Source organism: Coffea arabica, chromosome 1e (assembly GCF_036785885.1).
Source record: "Coffea arabica cultivar ET-39 chromosome 1e, Coffea Arabica ET-39 HiFi, whole genome shotgun sequence".
NCBI classification, from domain to species: Eukaryota; Viridiplantae; Streptophyta; class Magnoliopsida; order Gentianales; family Rubiaceae; genus Coffea; species Coffea arabica.
Window position 1 is genome coordinate 32,838,931 of NC_092311.1, and position 18,469 is coordinate 32,857,399.

Below are 18,469 nucleotides of genomic sequence, written 5' to 3' on the forward strand. Positions count from 1 at the left end.
TTTATACCAGTTCATCGGTTAGACTGGAGTGTTAACCGGATTTTAAGGGTTTTAGTACTTTTGAGTTTTTAACCTGACTTAGACTGGCTACCTAGCTAATTTTCAATTCAACCGATCAGTCTGGTCCGAGTCTAAAAACACTAATAATGGCGACCATTGAGGATCCACAAATGGATCCTAGTTAGCTAGGGACGAATTTGCCTTGCAAATCCGTGTCGTGGTCTTCTGTCACAAATTCGAATCGATAATCCATGAATGGATACTTGGGTCAGATTGCAAAACACCGATCAAACTTCTTTTTCCATAGCTTCTTTGTGCAACCTTTATTAACACAACTACGACTAATCATAACAATAAGATTAACAAGAATAAACTAAAAATACAACAAGAAACAAGGAAAACTATCCTAATTTAGAACCTTAGATAAAGTATTACTGACACAGATGGGGAATTCCTAAACTTGGAGGTCCTAATTCTGTATTAGACTCCTCCACTTAAGTAGAACTCATCCCCAAGTTCTAAGGAGAAGTTCGATGCAAGAACCATAAGAACTTGTAGCCATGATCCTTCCTCAAATTTTGTAACGCCTAAATATGATGAACTTTTGTACTACCTCAAACACACTCATTGTCTACTATAGTTGAGATGAATTTTGTTGCACCTTCCCCTGTGACATAAAGCTCAACCAGATCCTTCTTTGGGTGCAAAATTTCCTCACTAAGGTTAGTATCTCCTTGGGTTAGGATAAGAGCACAATCAACTAATTTGGATGGAGATGAATTTGACGGTAGTGGACCTACGAATACTTCATCGGCCTCAAGGTCCTTGAATTCATGCAACTTATCAGGCTCCATGGTTGGAGAAGAATCTATGTTTGTGGGGAGTCCGATGGTTTGGAACAAAATTTTTCTTTGTCACCATCGTGTTTGTAGATGAACTCCTCTATCTCTCCCTTCTTCTGCTTTTTACTATACTTGAGTTTTGCTACATCAACGGGTGATGTAGGCACACAAATCTAATATCGATATTGAGTGCTTCGATCCCAATTTACATAGACCTAATAAATAGAGAACTTAGAGAAACAGCACAAAACCGGAATTATCAAGAGTGTATCTCCCAACTAGACATCTAGCATATAGATCTCTTGAAATAGTAGCTTGATCTGAACTTTTGGAAAAATTCTTGAAGTAGACATTCCATATGATCACCACGAGCGTCAAGGTGGTCGAGGCAAGTGCTAAAGTGATCAAGGTTATCTTGAGGCATTATAGTGGTCGTCGAGGAGAAACCGGCTCTGATATCATCTGACACGGTATGAAAGTACGAGGAGGAGAAGGGGTAACACGAACACCATTCATGATAGAGAAACCTAAGGTGATACAAAGTAAATCCCAATAAACAAGATTCGAAGAATCTTAGAATGAGAGAAATCTCTTAACAATTGGAATTACCAATTAATATTTCATTAATAATTGATAAAAAAAAAAGGAATGAATACAAAAGCTCTAGATATGCCTATTTATATGTTAAAAAAGTTTGATCTAAAAAGTAAAAAACAACACTAAAAAGCCCTAAACAAATAAAAGTTGCATATTGGCCATCATTGAGGATCTGCGAATGGATCCAAGTTAGCCAAAGCAGATCCGTGTCTCGAATCCGACTCGACAATCTGTGGACGAATTCTTGGGCCGGATTGCGCCTAGAACACCAATCTGCCCTTTTCTTCCATTATTTCTATTGCCCTTTTCTCATCCATTGGACCTATCCCTTTTCTTGATCTAATTTATCAAGTAAAAATTTTTCCTCGTGTTAAAATCCCTTTTAATCATTAATTTTCGGAAATCTTGAATGATCTAAAGACAATTAAGATAAAATTATTTATGTGATGGACAGGTCCAATGGAGGAGAAAACATTATATTTCTAGCAACTCAATAAGAAAGTCGTTTTTTTTTTTTGGTAAATTCTTTTGGTGTTTAAAGGCGACTCCAAGGGTTTGAGAATTAAATCAATTATAGCCCTACAAAATTGAACTCAATTCTTGATGTTAACCAAGCTTAAGTCAAAATAAATAGTTCAATTCTCGATGTTAACCAAACTCAAGTCAAAATAAATAGTTCAAATTTGTGGGGCTATAATTATTATATCTTATTTTTAATTTTTTTTTAAGTCTTTCAATGTAAATTTCATTTGTTTTTTGGATTTTATGGTATCTATTCTTGATATCTATTCTTTCATATTTATATATATTTGATGATTTATTTCTCTTAGAAATTGTAATGAAATTTTGATATTTTATTAAAAATATAGATCTAGACTTCGAGCATGATATGTTGATCTTGATCCCTATCTTTTGATATTTACAAAATAAATGGATGATACTAATATTTCTTCAAGATATACTTTCAGTTTTGAAGTTGTTTGATTCCATGAACAAGTGCAATTGAAAGGGGCCTAAGTATGCTGAAGCTGTCGGACGCTCAAATAGTCAGGATCGGACGTCCGAAAGGATGAAGAACATCAAGAAGGAAACTCTGTCGGACGCTCGTAAGGAAGCATCGGACGTCCTGAAGGATCGGACGCATGCTTCGGACGCACATCAATCTCATCGGACGTCCTAAAAAATTCCACGAAGATTTGATAACTCTCTGGACGACGTTCGGACACAGAAGCTCGGACGATAAAATACCATCGGACGTCCGAATGACAACTTGGCTGATTTTCGGACGATGGGATCGGACGGTGATTAATCTGTCGGACGTCCGACGTCCCCAACGGCTAGCTGACTCTTCATCTGCCTTCTATCCGTTGGAAGCATTAATGAAGCCCATTTTTGGTCCCCTTCAAATACAAACGTTTCTGAACGAGAAAGCAACTTTTGCACACTTTGTTTACAAGATCTCAAGAGATATTTTAGCTAGAAAATAGTCTCCAAAGCTAGATTTGTAGTCTTAGTAGTGTGAGGTTCATTGTAAGCTTTTCATTTGTGAGTGAATCTTTCATGAGTGTAGCTCTGTGAGGGTTGTCCTGAGGGATAGTAAAACGTCCTGGCTTGACCGAGTGGAGTTCGGGGCAAGGAGGAGGTGAACCTTCCTTTGTACACAAAAGTGATTATAATTCATCAACTTGAAGTAGTTTGTCTCAATTAATCTACAAGCTCAAGAGGAGTTGGGTAGTTAATTGGTTTGCAACTCTTTCCTTTTTATTTACTTATTGTTACGTTTATGATTTTTAATTTGTTTATCTCTTCTACTCACAAGCACTTGTGCTTTCTTATCAACTGTCTCATTGGTTGTCTTTGGGTCTTACAATTGGTATCAGAGCTTGGTCTCCTAGAGATTAAACTTAACCGCTTAGAGTAAAGATCATGGCAACCATAAAAGTTTCCTTTTTAGAAGGGCAATCTATTGATAGACCACCTATGTTTAATGGTTCTCATTTTAGCATGTGGAAACAAAGAATGATGATTTTCTTACAATCCGTTTATATTGAATTATGGTATGTGGTAGAAGATGGTCCTTATGAAGTTAGAATAGTTGACTCTACCACTAATTTGAGTAGATTAAAGACTAGACAAGAATTGAATGAAAAAGACAAGAGATACCTTTTTTTGAATGCCAAGGCCATGTATATATTGTACAATGCATTAGATGTAAATGAATCTAGTAGGATTAAAGGTTGTAAATCAACTAAAGATATTTGGGATAAATTGTGTGAATTTCATGAAGGTAACCAAGATATTAAAGAACAAAAGAAATCTTTGCTTGTTTCTCAATATGAATTTTTCAAAATGCATCCTCTTGAAAATGTTGATAAGATGTGTACTAGATTTTGTGACATTATTCAAGATCTTAAATTGCTTGGAAAAGAATATTCTTTGGGTGAGAAAAATAGAAAAATTTTGAATGCCTTGCCAAAAGAATGGGAAAACAAAATAAATGCTATAGAAGAGGCAAAGGATTTAAATTCTATGTCCATTGAATCTCTTGTGAATTCCCTAATCTCTTATGAATTAAAGCTGAAATTCAAAGTGCAAGAGGAAGAAAATGCAAGAATGTATAAGAGAGGCATAGCTTTTAAAGCATCTCAAGTGGGGGATAACCCATCCTTCATGGGTAATGAAAACATGGAAGTGGACAATGATATAACTCCTCACATCAAAAGTTTCAAGAAGATCTTCAACAAGAGAAGTTCAAGAGGAGATTGCAAAATTACATGGGATGAATGCAATTCAAAAAGAGAAAAAGAAGAGTTGGCCCAAATGGCACTAATGGCCATTGGAGATGATGAGATAACATCTTATAACTCTCAAGTTGAAAGTGATGAAGAAACTGATGATGATATTGAATCTTTCATTATAAAATTGCATGATAGTTTGAAACAGTCCTATGCTAGAAACAAGGGGTTAAAACAAAAAATTGGTTTTTTGCTTCGAGATAATGCAAATCTTTTTCAACAAAATAAAAAGTTGAAAGCTGAAAATGATTACTTCAAAAAGAGTGAGACTGCTTTACATTTTGAACTTGATAGAAAAACAAAACTTTGTGATTTGTTCAAAAAGGAACAAGGTGATTTGAAAAGAAGAATGGATGGTCTAAATGAGTTGCTTAAACACAAGAAACAAGTCTGTTTTCAAAAGAAAATGTTGAATTCTAATTCCAACGAATTTGCTATCCATAGGAGAAGACAAGTAATATTTATTAAACCTGTTCATGTAGATAACTCTTTGGTTATGTGTAATTTTTGTTGTCAAAAAGGTCACATGAAAAGTGATTGTTATGTGAGAAAGAATATGAGAAGAGGCATGAAATGCATGTGGATAGTTAGACATGATGCTAACTTTAACAAATAGGAGATTTTGTTAATCATTGCAGTGATTCTTGTTCACAATATTTTTTTTGATATTTCCGATACTTTGATCTGTGTTTTCGCTGATATTTTTGAACACTACTGAATTTGTATGGTGTCAAAAAGGGAGAGAAAAGAACTATTCTGATCTAACGATGATTTGCTAATCTCTCTGTGATATGTTGGTATGTTGGTATTGCTGAATTCTGGTATCATTTTTCTGTTTTGTTTTGAATATTGGATTCTCTGTTATTATTGTTGGATTATGGTTGTTGGGTATTACTCTCATCTTATGATGACAAAAAGGGGGAGAAATGGATGCTAGGTATTAGGGGGAGTTATTCTGAAATTATAAGTTTGGTTGCAATGAGTGAGGGGGAGTCTATGCTCATATGCTCAATCTTTTTCCTTCCTTCCATCCATTGTTTTGTCATCATCAAAAAGGGGGAGAATGTTGATCTTGATCCCTATCTTTTGATGTTTACAAAATAAATGGATGATACTAATATTTCTTCAAGATATACTTTCAGTTTTGAAGTTGTTTGATTCCATGAACAAGTGCAATTGAAAGGGGCCTAAGTATGTTGAAGCTGTCGGACGCTCAAATAGTCAGGATCGGACGTCCGAAAGTATGAAGAACATCAAGAAGAAAACTCTGTCGGACGCTCGTAAGGAAGCATCGGACGTCCTGAAGGATCGGACGCATGCTTCGGACGCACATCAATCTCATCGGACGTCCTAAAAATTCCACGAAGATTTGATAACTCTTTGGACGACGTTCGGACACAGAAGCTCGGACGATAAAATACCATCGGACGTCCGAACGACAACTTGGCTGATTTTCGGACGGTGATTAATCTGTCGGACGTCCGACGTCCCCAACGGCTAGCTGACTTTTCATCTGCCTTCTATCCGTTGGAAGCATTAATGAAGCCCATTTTTGGTCCCCTTCAAATACAAACGTTTCTGAACGAGAAAGTAACTTTTGCACACTTTGTTTACAAGATCTCAAGAGATATTTTAGCTAGAAAATAGTTTCCAAAGCTAGATTTGTAGTCTTAGTGGTGTGAGGTTCATTGTAAGCTTTTCATTTGTGAGTGAATCTTTCATGAGTGTAGCTCTGTGAGGGTTGTCCTGAGGGATAGTAAAACGTCCTGGCTTGACCGAGTGGAGTTCGGGGCAAGGAGGAGGTGAACCTTCCTTTGTACACAAGAGTGATTATAATTCATCAACTTGAAGTAGATTGTCTCAATTAATCTACAAGCTCAAGAGGAGTTGGGTAGTTAATTGGTTTGCAACTCTTTCCTTTTTATTTACTTATTGTTACGTTTATGATCTTTAATTTGTTTATCTTTTCTACTCACAAGCACTTGTGCTTTCTTATCAACTGTCTCATTGGTTGTCTTTGGGTCTTACATGATACATTTAAGTTGAACTTACTTGATCGAGCTAAACGTGCCATCACTAATCCATTCAGAATTTTGATTTATATTTTTTATAAAAAAGGAAAAATTCATTTAGAGCCGTAAATATTCGATATTTTTCATTTTGATCCAACTATAACAAGGCGTGGATTTGATCCATACGTAGAGTTGTCAACGGACATGTATTTAAATATTTTTAAATACATTTCTTTTACCAAATTAACAAAAACCCTAATCTTGCAATTCACCTACCCGCTGCACATGTCTCTCTTCTCTCTTGCTCCACTCGTCGATTCCAAACGTCCAACAAAATCACTCTTGGTCCCGTCCGCCATTTCCAAGCTTGCAGAGTTCGCCATCTCCTTTAATCAATTCACCTCTAAATTGCTAGCTAGTTGTAAGTTGCTCCGTCGAGCCCGCTCCGCTGTTTCCATTTCGAAGGTTCGAGTTCCGCTTCCAATCCAGATTGTCGAAGCTTCCAGTTCCAGGCTCCAACAACTCTCTCTCTCAGCAATTTCGCATAAATTGGATACGGGTAATTTTTTTAAATTTGTTTGTACCCTAAAAGTCCATGAAAAACATGGTGAAAGCCTTAAGTCGAGTCTGTTGGAATAGGAATAGGATTACGATTTGAACACCAAAGAAAATGAATGATACAAAAGAAAAAAATGTAGGCTTAATGCGTAACCACAGAAACATTTCTTGTATGTAAACAAATACTCACAGAACTTAATGCGTAACCACAGAAACATTTCGTCGAACAGTTGGCAGGCAAGAAACCTGAAAGCCGGCAGTGGCATTGATGCATTGTCTGTCAATACAATAATTTTTCTTCGTTTTATATTAACGTTAAGAACAAATCAGACCTTTATAGAACACCATTAGAGAAGAAACATTGACAGGCCTACCCGTATGAAACATCCTATGTACGGCTGGACCAAGAAACAAATATTTCAAACTCCTCAAAACATCAAAGAACAGGAACAGTTGAGCTCAATTCTGTTGCTCCTTCGGTGTAATATTTCATATTTGAGGTACCTTTTCTAGCTAACATCTATAAAGGTTGTCCAATTTGTGATTTCGAAATTGAGCTGATATTCTGTTGCATATTTCAGATTTATTTCCTTAATTAGTTGCATTTCTTGATGGTATTTTTTCGCATATCATTTCTCAGTTTACTTGTCGCAGATTGGTGGAAAAGTATAGTTTAGGGTTTGCTGATATGATGTATCTGAAAGAGGGATGTTCATTGCTGCTGAAAGTTCATAAGCCCTCGATCCCTTTTGTCCTGAATGCTAGTCCAATACTTGGTGTGAATCAAGAAAATGATGAAATTAGGAAAAACCCAAGAACCCTTAAAGAATCTGATGTTTTGAAGAGATTAAGAGGTGAACGTGATACTTATTTAGCTTTAGAGTACTTTAAGTATGTAGCCAATGTAGAATCCTTCAAGCACACAACTTTAACTTACCAAATGATGATTGAGAAACTGGGGCAAAAGCACGAGATGGATGGTGTTCAGTACCTTTTGCAGCAAATGAAGTTGGAAGGAGTTAATTGTTCTGAGGGTATATTCATTAGTGTGATGGATTCTTATAGGCGGGCTGGGGCAGCTGAGCAAGCACTGAAAACATTTTATAGGATACAGGATTTTGGCTTTAAAGTGACTGTGAGGATTTATAATCATTTGTTGGATGCGTTGCTTTGTGAGAACCAATTTCATATGATTAATCCTGTCTATAACAATATGAAGAAAGATGGCTTGGAGCCGAATGTTTACACGTACAATATTCTTTTGAAGGCATTGTGTAAGAATAATAGGGTGGATGGGGCTTGTAAGTTGCTTGTGGAAATGTCAAATAAGGGATGTTCTCCGGATGTGGTGAGCTATACAACAATAGTGTCATCTTTGTGTAAGATTGGTAGTACTAAAGATGCAAGAAAACTGGCCTTGAATTATACACCTAGTGTTCCAGCTTATAATGCTCTTATAAATGGGTTCTGCCGGGAATGCAATTTTAGAGAGGCGTTTGAGTTGATGAACGACATGTTGGATAAGGGACTTAGACCTAATGTTGTCACATATACAACATTACTCAATGCCATGTGTGATGTTGGTAATTTTGAGCTTTCTTTTGCTATGTTGGGGAAAATGTTTGTGAGTGGATGTAGTCCGAATATTCAGACTTTAACTTGTTTGATAAAAGGACTTTCTTTAAAAGGAAGGGTACATGAAGCTCTTGCTGTATGGAACCAAATTACCAGGGAGGGGTTATTACCCAATGTTGTCACATATAACACATTAATACATGGTCTTTGCTTTGTTGGGAATTTGTCCGAAGCTTTGTGTCTTCTTAACCAGATGGAGAGATATGGCTGCCTTCCCAATGTGACAACCTTTAGTACACTCATTGATGGATATGCAAAATTTGGAGATCTATGGGGTGCATCTGAGATATGGAACAAGATGATAACGTCTGGTTGTCCCCCAAATGTTGTGGTATATACCTCCATGGTGGATGTGCTTTGTAGAAACTTCATGTTTGACAGAGCTTATAATCTGATAGAGAAAATGGCAATGGAAAATTGTCCGCCAAACACTATTACATTCAATGTCTTTATCAAACATCTGTGCACCAGTGGTAGAGTAGATCAGGCTATGGAATTGTTTGATAAAATGGAACACTATGGATGTGCATGTAATATCACGACATACAATGAACTTTTGGGTGGTCTGTTCAAAATTAACAACTTCAGACTTGCATTTGAGCTTCTTGTGGATATGGAGAGAAACGGAATTGAGTTTAATATAGTGACATACAACAATATTGTAAACGGCCTTTCTCGTGCAGGCATGTTTGAGGTGGCCCTGATGTTTGTTGGAAAATTGTTGGTGAAGGGAATAAAACCTGATACTTTCACGTTGAATATTGTAATCAATGGCTACTGTAAGTGTGGTAAGGTTGAGTCAGCTATTAAGCTTCTAGACACCATGAGTTCTGTAGGTTGCAATCCAGATTTAGTTACATTTACCAGTCTCATCTGTGGAATCTGTGAGACAATTGGTTTAGATTTAGCCAGTGTTTATCTTCAGAGGATGATAGAAAAAGGAATCTGTCCTAATATTTCTATATGGAACTTCTTGGTGCGATGGTTATTTAGGAAGCTAGGCTATGATGCATCACTGACACATTTTAATAATGTTATGGATGGTAGACTGGAAGAAACAGAGCTTCAGTTTCAAACTAAAGTATGACTAAAGGCGAGTAGTTGCTAGAAGTCAGTTCCAAAACCAAGATAGGTTTTGATTGAGTATTTGAGTAATTGTGGAGATACCACTATGGAGCTTAGAAGGTTATGCAAGGAAATTTTGGAGACTTAGATATTTCCCAAGTGAAGGTAATTTATCCCATAAACATCTTCATCTATTTCTTATTCTTACAATTTTTCTGTACCTTGTAATATATGTATTCTCTATTTGTCTTTTTGTGCTTATGTATGCTCTCTTAGCGTCAATTTTTGTGACGTGTTAGAAATGAACATTCAAGCAGTTTCAACATGTCTCAAGTAAAACAAAAAATAGTGAGCCATTATCTCTGGCATAAGTAACAGTATGATTTCTTGGAGTTTTGAAACTGCTGTTTGGATTTCAGAGTCTTTCATTGGTTTGGTGCATAACCAGGGATGCTTAAAATTTTGATGCCAAGAATTATCTTCTCCTGTGGTACTTCCTTTTCTGTATTTCCAGATATGATGGTGGGGTAAAACAAATCTTTCTTCGCTGTAAAATTTCATGAATATCTGGTGTTTACTCTGATACAGCTTGGGTGGGTCTAACATACTCTAGATGATAAGATAAAATGAACTTTTTTTTGCCACAAGTGGCCGCATCTTATTTTACAGAATAAGCAGGAAAGCTCTTATTTATTTATTTATTTATATATTTTGTTTTCTGCCTTTTCCCTGATTAAGCGGCTTGGATGATATCAAGAATAGTCATTATGTATTTTTCATGGTGCTTCAGACGAGCAGATAAAATGGCCTATGGGGACTAAAAACCAAAGCAATGCGGAGGCTAAAAAGAAATTTGCTGAAAGCAATAATGATAGGTGCAAGTGTGACATTTATAATGCAAGTACTTTTGTTTGAGAAAGAAAATTTTGTTTTGGCTTTTTTAGTGATCCATGATCTGATCTTCAGCTTATTAAGTGCTGTCTGATAGCAAAATGAGGAGTATGTATGATAAATGGGTGGCAATCAAGTCAGAAACGGGTTGGCGGGTCGGGTTGAGACCTGTGTATAATAGATAACCTGCTGACCCGAACACGACCAACCAACCCAAAACGGATCAGGATACCTGAACCTGAACCTGAAAATTTCGGGTTGGCAGGTCAACCGGAATGACCTAAAACATAATTTCAATTTACTAATTTACCACTGTAGTTTCTAACAAAAACAATTTCGTACAAGACTACGTAATCTAGTAATAAAAATCTCGATAAAACAATCCCAAACCAGATCTAAAATAAATTAAGATACTATAAAAATAGAAAATAATGTAATAAATTATTTGTCTAAACATAATAATTCCAACGTCACACAAGTTAAACAAATTCATTTAGAATTAAGTGCTTAATGCCTTTGGGGAAAAAAGAATAAGTTGGTTTAGTTAGATAAAATATTTTTATATTTACTAAATTATTTTTAATTCATAAATGGGTTATCGGGTCAACCCGTGGGTAATCTGAATTCGACTTTTTTTTTTCTGGTTCATCGGATTTGACCCGATTCCGACCCAAACCTGCGAAGTCTCAACCCAAATCCATTAATTTCGTGTTAGGTTCATGTCGTGTTTTCAGGTCATATTGAAAATTGCCACCCCTAATGATAATTATGGGAAGAGGGTCTAAACTAGCTCACTGCTAGTTGTGGCAGAGTTTTTCTTTATTGTGGATGGCTAGATTTTTACTAGACCACCATTTTGAATCTGGGGTTGAATTATTTCTTGGTTAACTTCTTTTCTTTGGTCTTGACTTTTTTTTATGAGTAGGGGTGTAAACAAACATAATCAAACCGAACAACCAAGTGTTCAAGCTTGTTTGATTATTTAAAGAAGCTTAAAATTTTGTTCAAGTGTGGCTTGTTTATTTGCTGAACCGAGTGTGAATGAGGTTTTGATGGGATTTGAATATTATCGAACATAAAATGCTTTTGGTTTGACTAGTTGGTGAGCTCGAACAAGCTCTTACCAAGTCAAACTCAATTTGAATATCAAGTAGTTTGGTTCATTTTTCAACCTTATTTATGAGACTGTTTAGTTGATGTTGCAATATTTTGAGCTTTTGTAATTCAAGTTTTCAAAGTTCTTCATTTATTTGCTCTTGCTTTCTTTAACAGTTTGGTACTCCACTAGTTCAGGTATCTTTGATAATTTCTACTGTTTTGGGTCGACAGTTGTTTGAAGCAAAAATTTCTATTAGATCGAACTTTATTGCTGTCAAATAGGCATGGGAAGAGTTACCTCATACATAGCCATGCTATTTGAATTTGAGTTTCGTGGACTTTGTCATCTGGTCGCTGAGAACACCATTTTTACAGTATAGACTTGATTCTTTTCCCTATTTATCATGTTCTGCTTTTCAAGATAGATTTTCCTTTTAATGATGGAATAATGTGGTTTTGGTGTGTTAGCCCTTTTAATAATTCAAGACTGTCTATTTTTCCTTTCCTACTTTCTGCATCCTGTATAATTGCCAGCAAGTAGTCCTTTTGAATTTTTCTTCTTAGGATCTGTTCTTTAAGGGTAAAATACCAAAAAACTCCCTGTGGTTTGACAAATATTCAATTTAACTTCCTTTGATTTGAAAAATTACACTATAACTCCCTGTGGTTTTGACTAAATTGAAAATTGGATAGAAAGCATCAGATCTAACGGTTGTGTGTGAAATGTCAATGTTGCCCCTACTATACGTGAGATGCTTTCCATTCAATTTTCAATTTAGTCGAAATCGTAGGGAGTCATAGTGTAATTTTTCAAATCAAAGGGAGTTAAATTGAACATTCAACAAACCATAGGGAGTTCATTTATATAAGGGCAATATTGACATTTCATGTATAATCGTTAGATTAGATGCTTTCCGTCCAATTTCAATCTAGTTGAATCCACAGGGAGTTATAGTGTAGGTTTTCAAACTAAAGGGAGTTAAATTGAACATTTAGCAAACCACAAGAGTTTTTGGGTATTTTACCCTTTCTTTAAACATGATTTTTATATCAGAGAGAAGTAGAGATTTCTAAAGAATTTGCTGTTTGCTCTCATGCAATTAGGAGACTGCCATGCCAAGATTCCTCTAGTTTTAAAGACATGTGAGGACTCACATTCAAGAATTTTGTCTTTGTTTTGAATCATTGGATTTAACATACTGCTTTTGTGCTGCATATTTCGATGGGGAAATTTATGAAATGGGGGCTCGGTTGATGCTTAATTAGTAAACGGAATTTGTACACACAGTATTTGTACCGATTTTTGCAGAGTAACGGTATATGTTATACAAAGTCAGTACGAAATATCCTGTATAATTGATAGCCCAAAATCTTGTGCTCTTTCTTGCCAAATGCGACCTATTTCAGAAATTTCCCGTGATACCCATGGTGGATTTGACAGCTTGAATTAGCTTGAATTAACTTACATAAAGCTGCTGCTCTTTATGTTGTTGACAGTTGTAGCTCTATCACTTCAGTATAAATGGTAGATGGATATGTATATTCTTTGTACCATACAGTTTGCTGCATGCATCTCCTATTCCCTTTTTATTTGCCGTTTGATTCAATGTTGATTGATCTTTGTGATCTTAGCTCCCTTGCTAGTATCAAATGCAAATAATGATCTGTCTTCTGATACTTAAATATGGTGTTTGGGAGCTAGGCACTTGTTGAAGTTAAAGCAACATGGAGCTTCAGTTAAATCCCTTTTATCTAGATGAGAAATGGTAGAGGTTGCTATGAAACAAGATGTCAGCTTTTTCACAGTTGATAGCCTCCTATGAAAGAGTATTTTGGGGTTGGTTCCTTCTTATATCCGGCGCAGTTTCCTTTTGTGGGTTCCTTTTCGCCGCTGTTGGCTCAAAGCTTCTTCCACCATCAGGGAATTCTCTCATTTCTGCCATACTGAATGATAGGTTGATATTCCACTTGACTTTTATCTTCTATCATAGATTTCGTCAGCATATGCACCTTCTATGTAAAAGGTGAAAATTGGGGACTATTCTTAGCATATGATATAGAAAGCTTCTCTATTGCTTCCATTGCGTGCTTATGGAACTAAATGTCTGTTGTAAGGAAAAGTTGAACGGCAAATCTAAGGTTGTTATTTTGGCGTATTTAGCTAGATAAATCATGGAATTTAGCAAGACTTCTTCCTAGGTCAAGTGCTTATTCTTATTATTGTCTTTTATCTCTCTCTCTCTCTCTCTCTCTCTCTCTCTCTCTCTCTTTCTGGTATTGACTTATATCAGTTTATACAGAATTTTTTTCCTAACTTTTTCCTTTTGTCTATAACCTTATACACTTAAGGATGGTAAAAGCTTCACTATACAGCTTTTGTATGATACCGATTAGTAATGTCATCATCTGCTGCTCTTTTCTTGTAATTATTCAGCATTTCAATGGTTTGGATTTGTGAGCTTCAGTCTGTTGGTTTTTGACTGTTAGAAACTTAGGCTAGTAGTAGCATTAGCCATGATTTTTTAACTTGGGGTTCACTCTTGAACAGGTACTATTGCCTCTTGGTGCCCTTAACGCCTCCAATCCTTCTTATTGCAGTCTACTTCCACTGGCTGTGTATGAAATTGTTCAAGCATGCATAACCTCATGATCATTAACTCAGGTGAGGGATGGACTTGAAAACAATGATTTAGGCCTTTGTTGATTTGTCCTTTTATTATTTATTTTGTTGACGTGCTTCTTATTCACAATTAATTTCTTTTCTCTTTATATGCACGTTTTACGCAAACATGCATGTGCATATGCCTGTTTGCATCTGTATCTAGGAAGTGGGTGTACATGATTTGTAAACCACCATAAACTCAATCATGTTGCTCATCATTTTAAATTTTGTAATAACTTGACATACTTGAAATACCAAAGCTGCGAGCACAATACAAGTGCACCTTAATATTCAGGTTAACTTAAAATTGCAGGTTCACTTAAGGTTGATAATTATAAAAGAACCTGCTTCATGATAGGCACTTAGGTGAAGGCAGACTATTCTGAACCAACAATAAGACTGGCTGATGAGAAAGCGCAAAGGGTGTGTGCTCAAATTAGATAAGCTAGAATAATGAATTACCTGATGGAGCATGTTGAAGACAAAATTGAATGGAGATCTTTTTAACTTGGTTTCAGAGTTCCAAGAAAGATTTCTGAAAACATCCATAAGGCAGTGTAACACTAATTTATTAACTGTAAGTTCGAGGTAGAGAAAGACTGACAATAGTACGGCATCACATAATTAAGAAAAGCATTAGGGTTAATGGAGGATAGTGTAGATTGCAGAAAGAGTACTCAATTTGCTGACACACAACTTTAAAAAGCCATTCTGCCACTTGTGGGTGCTTTAAATCATCAATGAAATGTTTGAAAATGAGTTCCTTTTGCTAGTGTGCTTCTGACTCCTAAAACCTGATCAGATCAGCCTTCTTTTTTTCGTCAACAATCATGATAACTTAGTAAGTGTACCTCAGCAAGATTGAATTACATGAAATTTGCAAGAGTAAGTTCTGGATAGAACTCCTTGGGCATGGTGGTAATTTTAATTTATTCGTGATCTTATCTTGATACTTAAAATCTCGATGTGGCTTGGAGCTTATTTACCTTTAGGCATGTTTCTTCCTTTTCTTATTTAGTATATGTTTATGAAGCAAGTTGTTAAGGAAGAAAAAAGAAACAGCGGCTTCGGAATATATTCTGGGCCTTTTTTTTTTCTTTTAAATTCTGAAACCAAAACATAATACACAAAACACCTCTATAGATGTTTTCTGGAATTACCTACCTTCATTGTAGAATAAGCTAAAAATACATGTCAAAGTAATCAAGAAGTCAGAACAGATCATGTACTTATAAAAGTTTAGGATATCAAGCCTAGCATGACAAGTTTTTGAACAACTGAAACTTGTTCTACCTTTATTTTATTGATCGAAGTTGAACGAGCTTTTCAAGGGCCAAGGTTGAATTGACTATTGAGTGACTTGGTTTGTATTTTCAGTTCATCATTTATCACCTGTTATATTTGTCCTCCCCTAAATAGTTGTGCTTGCTATAAGTACAGGGAAATAGGAATGTCAGACTACCTTCTGGTGCTGATTTTTTTTTTTTTGTGTAATTTAATAGCTGAAATAGGAATATTAATTATTTGTAAGAAACTAGAAATGTGTTTATCCTGCATCTAGTTCACAAATGTAAATGTATATTATACATAAATATCAGCCGTATTTTGTTGATTCATCCGGATTTTGTCTATGCCTGCCCATAGTTTTAAGTTTTGCTAAAATGAGAGTGTGGCTCTCTAATGTACACAAACAATTTCTTTTTTATGTATGTCTTAATTTATTGCTGGTTACATGATTTATGTTGAGGAACTTAATAGGGACAATATGCATATGAGAACTGGAAACATTTTTATGCATATGTCGGATTAACACATATAAACCATTGTGTATACGTGTGCAGGTACCATATTGATTCACTTTGGTTAACATTGTTTCAAACTTGCATGCATTTACATTCTCCTTTTGCTGAAAATTCGTTTTCTTATTGGCTGGTTTGCTCCTTCAGTGATTGATGCATTTGTTTTAAACGCTTTGCATTGTACATTAGAGACGACTTGGTGTTCCGAGTTCAGTTTCACATGGAAAGTCATCGACCTACCCCCCCCCCTTCCTTTTTTCCTCCTGCAGACTGATAATATTGGTTGGCTGTGTCGATAGCAATTTTATCCTTTTAAGGTTTTTTTAATTTGAAAACTAAATGAAATGGCTCACTTTAAGGCCTAATATACTGTCAACAAGAACTAGTGGCCGGTTTATCTTTCTTGATTTATAGAGTTATGTTTTTTGAACTAGTGGCTGGTTTATCTTCTCAAAATATGGAGTTAATTTTCCATTTCTGCTACTGGAGAATGTCTATGATTGTTAGTTTGAATGCAAAACTTTCAACTGTTTCTTGTGCTACCACCTCATATGCTTGCAAGTCATTCTGTAAGAATTGCTGGTGGCAACAAGTTTTCTAGAAATTTAGTTTGCTTGGATGTTGCATCTGACGTCTTTTCTTCTTGTCCATTTTTCCCCCTATTTCTCTGCTTATGAGTTTTGGTCACCTTTGGTTTCTGTAAACAAGATCACTGCATGGCATGATTTTTTCCCTTTCTCGGTTGACTTCGCAGACTCATAATTGAGATTGGTAACGTATCAGGGAAGCTTGTATATCATTATTACCATATATAGATGTTTTGCATGCTTTTCTGTGGCTCCTTTCCTTTGCACATGACTGGCAAATCTAATTGGTGATTTCCATGAAGGCTATTGGTTTGCATAAATTAGTATCAAAATCCAAATTCTTAGAATTGATAAACTTGCACATCCGAGGTAATGAAATGGCAATGGTTTGTATTACTTGGTTTTACTCAAGCAATTCAAAATCTGCCCGCTATAACCATGCACAATGAACATTATAAAAGGTCAGAGTTGTTAAGCTTCTCTCATACATATTACGACTCGTTATGATAACCTCCAAATGTTTTACTCTTTGCCTATTTGGCACAGGAATCTATAGATTAGGATTGAAATCCACTCCAACATTTCATTGAGGAAGACAGGGGGGAAGAAACTATTACAAGAGACATGGAGACAAAAGCAGACAAAGAAAACGTCAACAGCTTTTTAGTTGGTTCTGTTCCAACGGTCATTTACCTCCCCGATTTCATTACTGATGAAGAAGAGCAGCACCTTCTCAACACTATTTATACAGCCCCCGTTTCCAAGTGGAAAGTTTTGAAGAATAGGAGACTCCAAAACTGGGGAGGCATTGTGCATGAGAAGGGTCTTCTTGCTCAAGATTTGCCCACGTGGCTGACAAGAATTACTGCTAGGATATACGAGAAATCTGGATTGTTTCCTTCAGCAATTAATCATGTACTCATTAATGAGTACCTTCCTGACCAGGGAATAATGCCACACCAGGATGGACCTGCTTATTTTCCCGTCGTGGCAATTTTGTCTCTTGGATCGCCAGTTGTCATGGACTTTACTCCTCACCCAAGTTTGCAACTTTCTACAGAACCACTGGAGAATAAGGAAACTCAAAACAACACAGCTAATGAAGGGCCCATGCTGATGAATACTGATAGATCCTCTGATAAACATCCACCATTCTCTGTAGTATTGATACCCCGTAGTTTGCTTATATTTAAAGATGAGGCATACTCAGACTACTTGCATGGAATAAAAGATCAGGAGTATCAGCAGTTTGACAAGGCTGTTAATATTCCTCAGATTACAAAAAGCCTTGCACTGATCCAATCTGCAGCACGCCCAGAGGAAGAAATTGACAGAAATGAAACAAGATGTGACAAACTAATTCATAGGACTGCTACCAGAATTTCCTTGACGTGCAGAGTAGTGACTAAAGTCCAGAGAAATTTGTTCAAGTTTTAGGGCTCTCTTGTTGGAGAGAATTTCAATTTTGGATATCTGTGGGCTACAGTTTGGATTTATGGTGCAAGAATTTTTGGTCTCAACTCGGTCGTACTTCTGCAAGTTGTGGTTGCATATGATTTCCTGGCTGTAAAGATGAGTAGAGTTTCAGCATTGACGTAAATAGTTGTTGCACATGCTCTTCCATTTTTTAGAGGATATGATGCGCATGGACAAACTTTCTTTCAACCAACCAAAAAAAAAACCCCCCAAAAAATAAAAAATAAAAAAGAGAAGAACACAGGGAATCAATTCAAGGGTTTGTATTAGGTGGACCTAAAATTAAAATCATATGTTTGGTAGTTGAACTTGAACCTGGTTTTGACCAAATTGCACGAGGTGATTGGTCAAACGAATCTACACACACACAAATATTTCTAAATTAGAAAAATTTCTCACTTCTTTAATGAATCTTCCTAATTATTCCTGTCTTATTAGAGCCTCATCTCTCT

At 36.0% G+C, this 18,469-nt stretch overlaps 1 protein-coding gene across 11 annotated transcripts; it reads left to right on the plus strand.

Annotated features, from left to right (window-relative positions):
• The first annotated feature begins 6,443 nt into the window (after window positions 1-6,443).
• LOC113702024 (alkylated DNA repair protein ALKBH6 homolog) lies at window positions 6,444-18,061 on the plus strand. Of its 11 annotated transcripts, none has more exons than XM_027222969.2 (5): window positions 6,444-6,805; window positions 7,445-9,669; window positions 13,196-13,448; window positions 14,042-14,155; window positions 17,098-18,061. In XM_027222969.2, exon 2 carries the CDS (start codon window positions 7,493-7,495, stop codon window positions 9,524-9,526), a length of 2,034 nt encoding a protein of 677 aa, XP_027078770.2. In that variant the 5' UTR covers window positions 6,444-6,805; window positions 7,445-7,492; the 3' UTR covers window positions 9,527-9,669; window positions 13,196-13,448; window positions 14,042-14,155; window positions 17,098-18,061. The 11 variants fall into 11 exon arrangements, with proteins under 11 accessions (XP_027078770.2, XP_071910397.1, XP_027078778.2 ...); XM_072054296.1 differs by having other exon boundaries at window positions 17,088-17,177; XM_027222977.2 differs by having other exon boundaries at window positions 7,459-9,669; window positions 17,088-17,177.
• The last annotated feature ends 408 nt before the right edge of the window (window positions 18,062-18,469 follow it).